Source organism: Atractosteus spatula (genome assembly GCF_055471065.1).
Source record: "Atractosteus spatula isolate fAtrSpa1 chromosome 10 unlocalized genomic scaffold, fAtrSpa1.hap1 SUPER_10_unloc_1, whole genome shotgun sequence".
Classification (NCBI taxonomy): Eukaryota; Metazoa; Chordata; class Actinopteri; order Semionotiformes; family Lepisosteidae; genus Atractosteus; species Atractosteus spatula.
This window is the reverse complement of record NW_028296612.1, coordinates 1728398-1742686: the sequence shown is the minus strand read 5'-3', so window position 1 is coordinate 1742686 and position 14289 is coordinate 1728398. Positions and strand designations below refer to the sequence as shown.

General features: G+C 46.4%; 1 protein-coding gene across 1 annotated transcript in view; it reads left to right on the top strand.

Annotated features, from left to right (window-relative positions):
* Positions 1 to 1181: 1181 nt before the first annotated feature.
* LOC148813377 (putative C-type lectin domain family 20 member A) overlaps positions 1182 to 14289 on the top strand; it is a 32682-nt gene continuing 19574 nt past the window's right edge. The window contains exons 1-2 of the mRNA XM_088907973.1: positions 1182 to 1205; positions 1500 to 1661. Coding sequence (XP_088764099.1) covers positions 1182 to 1205; positions 1500 to 1661 — 186 coding nt within the window. The remainder of the gene's footprint in view (positions 1206 to 1499; positions 1662 to 14289) is intronic.

Sequence of the window (14289 nt, the reverse complement as noted above, 5' to 3'; positions counted from 1 at the left end):
AATATTAAATACAAAATTAGGAGCACTGCGAGTTTGGGAATACTGCTACGTTTTGGAAGTGTGTGATTAATGAAGAGACTAAATCAAAGAACAAAACATTGATATGTTTAATAAAGTCATAATCCTTACAAAAAGGCACCTTCCTGGGGCGTTTCTGGAAAAGAGTAGGGGTGTTACCCCAGTGTCCTGGCCTGATTCCCCCCCTGGTCTTGACTCATCATGGCCTCCTAATCACCCCCCTCTCTGAACTGGCTCCATCCCTCTGCTCTCCTCCTCACTGAGAGCTGCTGTGTGCTGAGCGGACTGGAGCATCATCCAGGTGGGGGCTGCACACTGGTGGCGGTAGTGGGATTCCCCATGACCTGTCAAGCGCTTTGAGTGGAGTGTCCAGAAAAGCGCTATAGAAGTGTCAGCAATTATTATTTTTTATAACAAATCAAATTACTTAAGAACATTTGAAAGGTTAATGATACCAATAGACAATTCAGCCCATTAGAGCTCAGTGTTTGTTCTGTACACATGTACTTATAATACAAGGAATAATTTACAAAGATCCCACTGTGCCCCCCCGTGTAGAACAGATGTTCATAATCTGTTCAGTCTATTGTTAGTCTCTAAGCCATCGACATTGACAATCTGACGTTTAAATCATATTCCACTTACTGTAGGTCCACCTATTCTGATCTGTGGCTTCAATGTCTTCCACCATCAACTATACAAAAACGTTCAACTTCAAATACCGTAACATTCATATTAAGGTTCAATATCTATGGAAATGTAGTTTAAGATTTTCTTTATGAGTGGTTCTCTGTTTAAACATGAAGGGCTGGTCTCCGTACAGTGAAAATGCATTCAGAGTTGTTTGATGAATATATATACTATCACATTTAAATGTAGTTGTAGTATTCAGATCCAAGGAAATACTATTTGAGAATTGTTTGCTTTGGTGTATGTTTCTCTCGCGTATGTTTGGAAGGGAACGTTCGATCAGCCTCACTGGGCAACTTGACTTTCTGACCAGCTGCTGAAAAGTTGGATCCCAAAGTTTTAAGGAGAATAAAAATGTTTTTGTATAGGCTCGGGTCCTTCAACGTGTGCAGTAAGATGTTCCGTATGTATGCACACCCATGGTGACACATCCCACCCCAACCCGGAAGTGGAGAAGAGCTGGAGAAGGAATGATGGATCTTCAGGACAGCCCCCAGGTCTGGCTTTTAAAACCTATATCTTTAAAAAAAACAAGAACGGGTCAATATGCTTAAATCCGGGAGATTTTCAGCTCCTTCAATCGCGGTCCTGTCTTGTAGTTATGGCTCTGCGTCTTGAGGAGGCTCGGGTCCTTCAACGTGTGTAGGAAGATGCTCCGGATGTTCTATCAGCCGGTGGTGGCGGTGGTGTGCTGGGGCTCTGGGATTAGAGGCAGGGGATGCTAACAGGGCTGAACGGGCTCATCAGGAGAGCCAGCTCTGTCACTGGGTCTGGCCTGGACCCCCCTGGAGGTGGCGGCGGACAGGAGGATGGTGTCCAAACTAGAGGCCATCACGGACGACGTCTCCCCACCCCCCCTCTATGACACGCTCGGGAGAAGAGGACAGGCCGATCCACCCGCGGTGCGACAGGGGGCGCCACAGGAGGTCATTCGTACCTCCTGCCATCAGACTGTACCGCTCCTCCACTGTGCGTCTGGGCAGGGGCAGCACTGACACTGACCTGGTTTTGGACTAAACGGTAAACTCTCTGCTTCCATCGGGTTTTTCCTCTGTTTACAACATGTTGTGCGCTGTTCTGGTTTGTTCTTTGTATATTCTGGACTGTGAGCGACTCTTCTGAGTGCACTTCTCACTGACTGTACTGACTGGATTGTATAAGATCAGATCACTTTATCGGCCCTATACAATTTCTTGCAGGAGGAACTGGTCTTGTCGCAGACCCCAACTGGCTCTCCAGGAGACACACAGACGGGGAGAGAGAGAAGGTGGGGGGTCAGAGCGCAGGGTCAGCCATTGTACAGCGCCACCTGGAGCAGCTGGAGTGAAGGGCCTTGCTCAGGGGCCCCAACGGAGTAGGATTCCTCTGCCAGCCGCGGGATTTGAACCAGCAAACCCTTCCAGCCCCAGGCGCAGATCCTGAGCCACAGCACCACCACGCCACCCCCCCCCAGCCCTATGTATTGTATTGTTGTATCATTGCGTTACACTGTCGCTGTGTTGACTGTGGTGCTGTTGCACTGCAGTTTCCCCTCAGGGGATCAATAAAGTATCGATCTTTTCTTCTAGCGCTGTCCTCCTTTGTTTAAGGTCATGGGCTGGGTGTGTGCTCAGTCTTGAAGTGTACCTAACCGTTTTTTTTTTTAACTCCTTGACACCATTTATGGGCCAGTGGGAGTGCCGGTTTGCATATCGATTTGACTCTGTGCCCAGGACCTCGCTCACAAAGCCGAGAACAATGAGCAGTTGTTTGACACCAGGGTAACAACCCTACTCTTCCCGAGAAACACCCTGGGTTTTATAATAATACACTTATAGAGCGCTTTTTTGGACACCCACTCAAAGCCCTGTACAGGTCATGGGGAATCCCACTACCACCACCAATGTGCAGCCCCCACCTGGATGATGCGACGGCAGCCATAGTGCGCCAGAACGCTCCCCACACAGCAGCTCTCAGTGGGGAGGAGAGCAGAGGGATGAAGATCCGATGAGCGAGATCCGATGTCGGATTTGAATGCTTATCTCCAGTTATTTGAATAGACTGCCCTGGTCACAGGCCGACGAGGAGAGCCGTTTCCATACTGAAAGAGGGGGGGTTAATTAGAGGTACGTGGGCTTTAAGTTCATTCACCGGTTCTAAATGGGGCCTTTCTGAGCGCCGGCTCTCTGCTCTCTTCTGTGAACAGCCCCTGAAGGTCGCGACAGGTCTCGCGGACGTGGGCTGTGTTAAAGGGGCCTGGATGACGCCCAGAAATTGTCTCGTTGATCATTTCAGGTGGCAAAACCAACTTTGGTTTGCCGACGACACAGCTGTGTAATGTGGTGTCAGCTAAGATGCACACCGGCATGCACGCACTCAGACCAGGGCAATATAATATGCACTATATGTAATATAAGAGTGTGATAATATTGTGTGTGATCTCCTGTCCCAGCCTGAGGAACAGACAGTGAGCCTGTCTCTCAATAATAATAATAATCCAGTCTGTGATCTCCTGTCCCAGCCTGAGGAACAGACAGTGAGCCTGTCTCTCAATAATAATAATAATCCAGTGTGTGATCTCCTGTCCCAGCCTGAGGAACAGACAGTGAGCCTGTCTCTCAATAATAATAATACAGTGTGTGACCTCCTGTCCCAGCCTGAGGAACAGACAGTGAGCCTGTCTCTCAATAATAATAATAAAACAGTGTGTGACCTCCTGTCCCAGCCTGAGGAACAGACAGTGAGCCTGTCTCTCAATAATAATAATACAGTGTGTGATCTCCTGTCCCAGCCTGAGGAACAGACAGTGAGCCTGTCTCTCAATAATAATAATACAGTGTGTGATCTCCTGTCCCAGCCTGAGGAACAGACAGTGAGCCTGTCTCTCAATAATAATAATACAGTGTGTGATCTTCTGTCCCAGCCTGAGGAACAGACAGTGAGCCTGTCTCTCAATAATAATAATACAGTGTGTGACCTCCTGTCCCAGCCTGAGGAACAGACAGTAAGCCTGTCTCTCAATAATAATAATAATACAGTGTGTGATCTCCTGTCCCAGCCTGAGGAACAGACAGTGAGCCTGTCTCTCAATAATAATAATAATACAGTGTGTGATCTCCTGTCCCAGCCTGAGGAACAGACAGTGAGCCTGTCTCTCAATAATAATAATAATACAGTGTGTGATCTCCTGTCCCAGCCTGAGGAACAGACAGTGAGCCCAACTCTCAATAATAATAATACAGTGTGTGATCTCCTGTCCCAGCCTGAGGAACAGACAGTGAGCCTGTCTCTCAATAATAATAATAATACAGTGTGTGATCTCCTGTCCCAGCCTGAGGAACAGACAGTGAGCCTGTCTCTCAATAATAATAATCCAGTGTGTGACCTCCTGTCCCAGCCTGAGGAACAGACAGTGAGCCTGTCTCTCAATAATAATAATAATCCAGTGTGTGATCTCCTGTCCCAGCCTGAGGAACAGTGAGCCTGTCTCCCAATAATGCTCAATACTGAATGTTTACAGTCTATGTAAATATTTTATGACATGTCTCTGTTGCAAAAGTCTGTAATTGGTCTGTAGATTTTATTTGGCTTTTCTTTTGTGTTTTGCTCCATGTTAATGTTATTATTTTTATCTGCTTTGGCAACACTGATTGTACCCATCGGTCATGCTCATAAAGCCCCTTGAATTGAAAAATTGAATTGAATTGAACTACCCCGAATACCGCATCATTTTGGTGCTTTGAGAGGCACTGGAGTCTGTGGGGACAAAGGGCGAGATCCGATGTCGGATTTGAATGCTTATCTCCAGTTATTTGAATGGACTGCCCTGGTCACAGGCCGACGAGGAGAGCCGTTTCCATACTGAAAGAGGGGGGGGTTAATTAGAGGTACGTGGGCTTTAAGTTCATTCACCGGTTCTAAATGGGGCCTTTCTGAGCGCTGGCTCTCTGCTCTCTTCTGTGAACAGCCCCTGAAGGTCGCGACAGGTCTCGCGGACGTGGGTTGTGTTAAAGGGGCCTGGATGACGCCCAGAAATTGTCTCGTTGATCATTTCAGGTGGCAAAACCAACTTTGGTTTGCCGACGACACAGCTGTGTAATGTGGTGTCAGCTAAGATGCACACCGGCATGCACGCACTCAGACCAGGGCAATATAATATGCACTATATGTAATATAAGAGTGTGATAATATTGTGTGTGATCTCCTGTCCCAGCCTGAGGAACAGACAGTGAGCCTGTCTCTCAATAATAATAATAATCCAGTGTGTGACCTCCTGTCCCAGCCTGAGGAACAGTGAGCCTGTCTCCCAATAATGCTCAATACTGAATGTTTACAGTCTATGTAAATATTTTATGACATGTCTCTGTTGCAAAAGTCTGTAATTGGTCTGTAGATTTAATTTGGCTTTTCTTTTGTGTTTTGCTCCATGTTAATGTTATTATTTTTATCTGCTTTGGCAACACTGATTGTACCCATCGGTCATGCTCATAAAGCCCCTTGAATTGAAAAATTGAATTGAATTGAACTACCCTGAATACCGCATCATTTTGGTGCTTTGAGAGGCACTGGAGTCTGTGGGGACAAAGGGCGAGATCCGATGTCGGATTTGAATGCTTATCTCCAGTTATTTGAATGGACTGCCCTGGTCACAGGCCGACGAGGAGAGCCGTTTCCATACTGAAAGAGGGGGGTTAATTAGAGGTACATGGGCTTTAAGTTCATTCACCGGTTCTAAATGGGGCCTTTCTGAGCGCCGGCTCTCTGCTCTCTTCTGTGAACAGCCCCTGAAGGTCGCGACAGGTCTCGCGGACGTGGGCTGTGTTAAAGGGGCCTGGATGACGCCCAGAAATTGTCTCGTTGATCATTTCAGGTGGCAAAACCAACTTTGGTTTGCCGACGACACAGCTGTGTAATGTGGTGTCAGCTAAGATGCACACCGGCATGCACGCACTCAGACCAGGCCAATATAATATGCACTATATGTAATATAAGAGTGTGATAATATTGTGTGTGATCTCCTGTCCCAGCCTGAGGAACAGACAGTGAGCCTGTCTCTCAATAATAATAATAATACAGTGTGTGATCTCCTGTCCCAGCCTGAGGAACAGACAGAGAGCCCATCTCTCAATAATAATAATACAGGGTGTGATCTCCTGTCCCAGCCTGAGGAACAGACAGTGAGCCTGTCTCTCAATAATAATAATACAGTGTGTGACCTCCTGTCCCAGCCTGAGGAACAGACAGTGAGCCTGTCTCTCAATAATAATAATAAAACAGTGTGTGACCTCCTGTCCCAGCCTGAGGAACAGACAGTGAGCCTGTCTCTCAATAATAATAATACAGTGTGTGATCTCCTGTCCCAGCCTGAGGAACAGACAGTGAGCCTGTCTCTCAATAATAATAATACAGTGTGTGATCTCCTGTCCCAGCCTGAGGAACAGACAGTGAGCCTGTCTCTCAATAATAATAATACAGTGTGTGATCTCCTGTCCCAGCCTGAGGAACAGACAGTGAGCCTGTCTCTCAATAATAATAATACAGTGTGTGACCTCCTGTCCCAGCCTGAGGAACAGACAGTGAGCCTGTCTCTCAATAATAATAATCCAGTGTGTGATCTCCTGTCCCAGCCTGAGGAACAGACAGTGAGCCTGTCTCTCAATAATAATAATAATACAGTGTGTGATCTCCTGTCCCAGCCTGAGGAACAGACAGTGAGCCTGTCTCTCAATAATAATAATCCAGTGTGTGATCTCCTGTCCCAGCTTGAGGAACAGTGAGCTTGTCTCTCAATAATAATAATAATACAGTGTGTGATCTCCTGTCCCAGCCTGAGGAACAGACAGTGAGCCTGTCTCTCAATAATAATAATCCAGTGTGTGATCTCCTGTCCCAGCTTGAGGAACAGTGAGCTTGTCTCTCAATAATAATAATAATACAGTGTGTGATCTCCTGTCCCAGCCTGAGGAACAGTGATTTGGATTCGGATTTGAATGCTTATCTCCAGTTATTTGAATGGACTGCCCTGGTCACAGGCCGACGAGGAGAGCCGTTTCCATACTGAAAGAGGGGGGGTTAATTGGAGGTACGTGGGCTTTAAGTTCATTCACCGGTTCTAAATGGGGCCTTTCTGAGTGCCGGCTCTCTGCTCTCTTCTGTGAACAGCCCCTGAAGGTCGCGACAGGTCTCGCGGACGTGGGCTGTGTTAAAGGGGCCTGGATGACGCCCAGAAATTGTCTCGTTGATCATTTCAGGTGGCAAAACCAACTTTGGTTTGCCGACGACACAGCTGTGTAATGTGGTGTCAGCTAAGATGCACACCGGCATGCACGCACTCAGACCAGGCCAATATAATATGCACTATATGTAATATAAGAGTGTGATAATATTGTGTGTGATCTCCTGTCCCAGCCTGAGGAACAGACAGTGAGCCTGTCTCTCAATAATAATAATAATACAGTGTGTGATCTCCTGTCCCAGCCTGAGGAACAGACAGAGAGCCCATCTCTCAATAATAATAATACAGGGTGTGATCTCCTGTCCCAGCCTGAGGAACAGACAGTGAGCCTGTCTCTCAATAATAATAATACAGTGTGTGACCTCCTGTCCCAGCCTGAGGAACAGACAGTGAGCCTGTCTCTCAATAATAATAATAAAACAGTGTGTGACCTCCTGTCCCAGCCTGAGGAACAGACAGTGAGCCTGTCTCTCAATAATAATAATACAGTGTGTGATCTCCTGTCCCAGCCTGAGGAACAGACAGTGAGCCTGTCTCTCAATAATAATAATACAGTGTGTGATCTCCTGTCCCAGCCTGAGGAACAGACAGTGAGCCTGTCTCTCAATAATAATAATACAGTGTGTGATCTCCTGTCCCAGCCTGAGGAACAGACAGTGAGCCTGTCTCTCAATAATAATAATACAGTGTGTGACCTCCTGTCCCAGCCTGAGGAACAGACAGTGAGCCTGTCTCTCAATAATAATAATCCAGTGTGTGATCTCCTGTCCCAGCCTGAGGAACAGACAGTGAGCCTGTCTCTCAATAATAATAATAATACAGTGTGTGATCTCCTGTCCCAGCCTGAGGAACAGACAGTGAGCCTGTCTCTCAATAATAATAATCCAGTGTGTGATCTCCTGTCCCAGCTTGAGGAACAGTGAGCTTGTCTCTCAATAATAATAATAATACAGTGTGTGATCTCCTGTCCCAGCCTGAGGAACAGACAGTGAGCCTGTCTCTCAATAATAATAATCCAGTGTGTGATCTCCTGTCCCAGCTTGAGGAACAGTGAGCTTGTCTCTCAATAATAATAATAATACAGTGTGTGATCTCCTGTCCCAGCCTGAGGAACAGTGATTTGGATTCGGATTTGAATGCTTATCTCCAGTTATTTGAATGGACTGCCCTGGTCACAGGCCGACGAGGAGAGCCGTTTCCATACTGAAAGAGGGGGGGTTAATTGGAGGTACGTGGGCTTTAAGTTCATTCACCGGTTCTAAATGGGGCCTTTCTGAGTGCCGGCTCTCTGCTCTCTTCTGTGAACAGCCCCTGAAGGTCGCGACAGGTCTCGCGGACATGGGCTGTGTTAAAGGGGCCTGGATGACGCCCAGAAATTGTCTTGTTGATCATTTCAGGTGGCAAAACCAACTTTGGTTTGCCGACGACACAGCTGTGTAATGAGGTGTCAGCTAAGATGCACACCGGCATGCACGCACTCAGACCAGGGCAATATAATATGCACTATATGTAATATAAGAGTGTGATAATATTGTGTGTGATCTCCTGTCCCAGCCTGAGGAACAGACAGTGAGCCTGTCTCTCAATAATAATAATAATCCAGTGTGTGACCTCCTGTCCCAGCCTGAGGAACAGACAGTGAGCCTGTCTCTCAATAATAATAATACAGTGTGTGATCTTCTGTCCCAGCTTGAGGAACAGTGAGCCTGTCTCTCAATAATAATAATCCAGTGTGTGATCTCCTGTCCCAGCCCGAGGAACAGACAGTGAGCCTGTCTCTCAATAATAATAATAATTCAGTGTGTGACCTCCTGTCCCAGCCTGAGGAACAGTGAGCCTGTCTCCCAATAATGCTCAATACTGAATGTTTACAGTCTATGTAAATATTTTATGACATGTCTCTGTTGCAAAAGTCTGTAATTGGTCTGTAGATTTTATTTGGCTTTTCTTTTGTGTTTTGCTCCATGTTAATGTTATTATTTTGATCTGCTTTGGCAACACTGATTGTACCCATCGGTCATGCTCATAAAGCCCCTTGAATTGAAAAATTGAATTTAATTGAACTACCCCGTCTCCTGTCTCTTATCTCCTGTGACACTGCTATATTCTCATCCCTATTGATGGTGCGCGTTTGTCATTGTGTTGTGTTTGACTGGGCCGGAAAACGAATCCCCCCCCCCCCCCCCAGGGGACACTACAGCTTGAAATTGAATCGAATCGAATCACGAGCACATTGCTCAGGACAGTCGTGTGGGTCTCCAGGGAAAACAACTGATTGTAGCCTAGCAAGGGTGAATGAAAACAGCTACACATCACAGCTATGAATTCCTGAATACCGCATCATTTTGGTGCTTTGAGAGGCACTGGAGTCTGTGGGGACAAAGGGCGAGATCCGATGTCGGATTTCAATGCTTATCTCCAGTTATTTGAATGGACTGCCCTGGTCACAGGCCGACGAGGAGAGCCGTTTCCATACTGAAAGAGGGGGGTTAATTAGAGGTACGTGGGCTTTAAGTTCATTCACCGGTTCTAAATGGGGCCTTTCTGAGCGCCGGCTCTCTGCTCTCTTCTGTGAACAGCCCCTGAAGGTCGCGACAGGTCTCGCGGACGTGGGTTGTGTTAAAGGGGCCTGGATGACGCCCAGAAATTGTCTCGTTGATCATTTCAGGTGGCAAAACCAACTTTGGTTTGCCGACGACACAGCTGTGTAATGTGGTGTCAGCTAAAATGCACACCGGCATGTACGCACTCAGACCAGGCCAATATAATATGCACTATATGTAATATAAGAGTGTGATAATATTGTGTGTGATCTCCTGTCCCAGCCTGAGGAACAGACAGTGAGCCTGTCTCTCAATAATAATAATAATCCAGTGTGTGATCTCCTGTCCCAGCCTGAGGAACAGACAGTGAGCCTGTCTCTCAATAATAATAATACAGTGTGTGACCGCCTGTCCCAGCCTGAGGAACAGACAGTGAGCCTGTCTCTCAATAATAATAATACAGTGTGTGACCGCCTGTCCCAGCCTGAGGAACAGACAGTGAGCCTGTCTCTGAATAATAATAATCCAGTGTGTGATCTCCTGTCCCAGCTTGAGGAACAGTGAGCTTGTCTCTCAATAATAATAATAATACAGTGTGTGATCTCCTGTCCCAGCCTGAGGAACAGACAGTAAGCCTGTCTCTCAATAATAATAATAATACAGTGTGTGATCTCCTGTCCCAGCCTGAGGAACAGACAGTGAGCCTGTCTCTCAATAATAACAATAATACAGTGTGTGATCTCCTGTCCCAGCCTGAGGAACAGACAGTGAGCCTGTCTCTCAATAATAATAATAATACAGTGTGTGATCTCCTGTCCCAGCCTGAGGAACAGACAGTGAGCCTGTCTCTCAATAATAACAATAATACAGTGTGTGATCTCCTGTCCCAGCCTGAGGAACAGACAGTGAGCCTGTCTCTCAATAATATTAATACAGTGTGTGACCTCCTGTCCCAGCCTGAGGAACAGACAGTAAGCCTGTCTCTCAATAATAATAATACAGTGTGTGATCTCCTGTCCCAGCCTGAGGAACAGACAGTGAGCCTGTCTCTCAATAATAATAATACAGTGTGTGACCTCCTGTCCCAGCCTGAGGAACAGACAGTAAGCCTGTCTCTCAATAATAATAATACAGTGTGTGACCTCCTGTCCCAGCCTGAGGAACAGACAGTGAGCCTGTCTCTCAATAATAATAATAATACAGTGTGTGATCTCCTGTCCCAGCCTGAGGAACAGACAGTGAGCCTGTCTCTCAATAATAACAATACAGTGTGTGATCTCCTGTCCCAGCCTGAGGAACAGACAGTGAGCCTGTCTCTCAATAATAATAATAATACAGTGTGTGATCTCCTGTCCCAGCCCGAGGAACAGACAGTGAGCCCCTCTCTCAATAATAATAATACAGTTTGTGATCTCCTGTCCCAGCCTGAGGAACAGACAGTGAGCCCGTCTCTCAATAATAATAATACAGTGTGTGATCTCCTGTCCCAGCCTGAGGAACAGACAGTGAGCCTGTCTCTCAATAATAATAATACAGTGTGTGATCTCCTGTCCCAGCCTGAGGAACAGACAGTGAGCCTGTCTCTCAATAATAATAATAATCCAGTGTGTGATCTCCTGTCCCAGCCTGAGGAACAGACAGTGAGCCTGTCTCTCAATAATAATAATCCAGTGTGTGACCTCCTGTCCCAGCCTGAGGAACAGACAGTGAGCCTGTCTCTCAATAATAATAATACAGGGTGTGATCTCCTGTCCCAGCCTGAGGAACAGACAGTGAGCCTGTCTCTCAATAATAATAATAGTACAGTGTGTGACCTCCTGTCCCAGCCTGAGGAACAGACAGTGAGCCTGTCTCTCAATAATAATAATACAGTGTGTGACCGCCTGTCCCAGCCTGAGGAACAGACAGTGAGCCTGTCTCTCAATAATAATAATAGAGTGTGTGACCGCCTGTCCCAGCCTGAGGAACAGACAGTGAGCCTGTCTCTCAATAATAATAATACAGTGTGTGACCTCCTGTCCCAGCCTGAGGAACAGACAGAGAGCCTGTCTCTCAATAATAATAATAATCCAGTGTGTGATCTCCTGTCCCAGCCTGAGGAACAGACAGTGAGCCTGTCTCTCAATAATAATAATAATCCAGTGTGTGATCTCCTGTCCCAGCCTGAAGAACAGTGAGCCTGTCTCCCAATAATGCTCAATACTGAATGTTTACAGTCTATGTAAATATTTTATGACATGTCTCTGTTGCAAAAGTCTGTAATTGGTCTGTAGATTTTATTTGGCTTTTCTTTTGTGTTTTGCTCCATGTTAATGTTATTATTTTTATCTGCTTTGGCAACACTGATTGTACCCATCGGTCATGCTCATAAAGCCCCTTGAATGGAAAAATTGAATTGAATTGAACTACCCTGAATACCGCATCATTTTGGTGCTTTGAGAGGCACTGGAGTCTGTGGGGACAAAGGGCGAGATCCGATGTCGGATTTGAATGCTTATCTCCAGTTATTTGAATGGACTGCCCTGGTCACAGGCCGACGAGGAGAGCCGTTTCCATACTGAAAGAGGGGGGTTAATTAGAGGTACGTGGGCTTTAAGTTCATTCACCGGTTCTAAATGGGGCCTTTCTGAGCGCCGGCTCTCTGCTCTCTTCTGTGAACAGCCCCTGAAGGTCGCGACAGGTCTCGCGGACGTGGGCTGTGTTAAAGGGGCCTGGATGACGCCCAGAAATTGTCTCGTTGATCATTTCAGGTGGCAAAACCAACTTTGGTTTGCCGACGACACAGCTGTGTAATGTGGTGTCAGCTAAGATGCACACCGGCATGCACGCACTCAGACCAGGCCAATATAATGTGCACTATATGTAATATAAGAGTGTGATAATATTGTGTGTGATCTCCTGTCCCAGCCTGAGGAACAGACAGTGAGCCTGTCTCTCAATAATAATAATAATCCAGTGTGTGATCTCCTGTCCCAGCCTGAGGAACAGACAGTGAGCCTGTCTCTCAATAATAATAATACAGTGTGTGACCTCCTGTCCCAGCCTGAGGAACAGACAGTGAGCCTGTCTCTCAATAATAATAATAAAACAGTGTGTGACCTCCTGTCCCAGCCTGAGGAACAGACAGTGAGCCTGTCTCTCAATAATAATAATACAGTGTGTGATCTCCTGTCCCAGCCTGAGGAACAGACAGTGAGTCTGTCTCTCAATAATAATAATACAGTGTGTGATCTCCTGTCCCAGCCTGAGGAACAGACAGTGAGCCTGTCTCTCAATAATAATAATACAGTGTGTGACCTCCTGTCCCAGCCTGAGGAACAGACAGTAAGCCTGTCTCTCAATAATAATAATAATACAGTGTGTGATCTCCTGTCCCAGCCTGAGGAACAGACAGTGAGCCTGTCTCTCAATAATAATAATCCAGTGTGTGATCTCCTGTCCCAGCTTGAGGAACAGTGAGCCTGTCTCTCAATAATAATAATAATACAGTGTGTGATCTCCTGTCCCAGCCTGAGGAACAGACAGTGAGCCTGTCTCTCAATAATAATAATAATACAGTGTGTGATCTCCTGTCCCAGCCTGAGGAACAGACAGTGAGCCTGTCTCTCAATAATAATAATAATACAGTGTGTGATCTCCTGTCCCAGCCTGAGGAACAGTGAGCCTGTCTCTCAATAATAATAATCCAGTGTGTGACCTCCTGTCCCAGCCCGAGGAACAGACAGTGAGCCTGTCTCTCAATAATAATAATAATTCAGTGTGTGACCTCCTGTCCCAGCCTGAGGAACAGTGAGCCTGTCTCCCAATAATGCTCAATACTGAATGTTTACAGTCTATGTAAATATTTTATGACATGTCTCTGTTGCAAAAGTCTGTAATTGGTCTGTAGATTTTATTTGGCTTTTCTTTTGTGTTTTGCTCCATGTTAATGTTATTATTTTGATCTGCTTTGGCAACACTGATTGTACCCATCGGTCATGCTCATAAAGCCCCTTGAATTGAAAAATTGAATTGAATTGAACTACCCCGTCTCCTGTCTCTTATCTCCTGTGACACTGCTATATTCTCATCCCTATTGATGGTGCGCGTTTGTCATTGTGTTGTGTTTGACTGGGCCGGAAAACGAATCCCCCCCCCCCCCCCAGGGGACACTACAGCTTGAAATTGAATCGAATCGAATCACGAGCACATTGCTCAGGACAGTCGTGTGGGTCTCCAGGGAAAACAACTGACTGTAGCCTAGCAAGGGTGAATGAAAACAGCTACACATCACAGCTATGAATTCCTGAATACCGCATCATTTTGGTGCTTTGAGAGGCACTGGAGTCTGTGGGGACAAAGGGCGAGATCCGATGTCGGATTTGAATGCTTATCTCCAGTTATTTGAATGGACTGCCCTGGTCACAGGCCGACGAGGAGAGCCGTTTCCATACTGAAAGAGGGGGGGGTTAATTAGAGGTACGTGGGCTTTAAGTTCATTCACCGGTTCTAAATGGGGCCTTTCTGAGCGCCGGCTCTCTGCTCTCTTCTGTGAACAGCCCCTGAAGGTCGCGACAGGTCTCGCGGACGTGGGCTGTGTTAAAGGGGCCTGGTTGACGCCCAGAAATTGTCTTGTTGATCATTTCAGGTGGCAAAACCAACTTTGGTTTGCCGACGATACAGCTGTGTAATGTGGTGTCAGCTAAGATGCACACCGGCATGCACGCACTCAGACCAGGGCAATATAATGTGCACTATATGTAATATAAGAGTGTGATAATATTGTGTGTGATCTCCTGTCCCAGCCTGAGGAACAGACAGTGAGCCTGTCTCTCAATAATAATA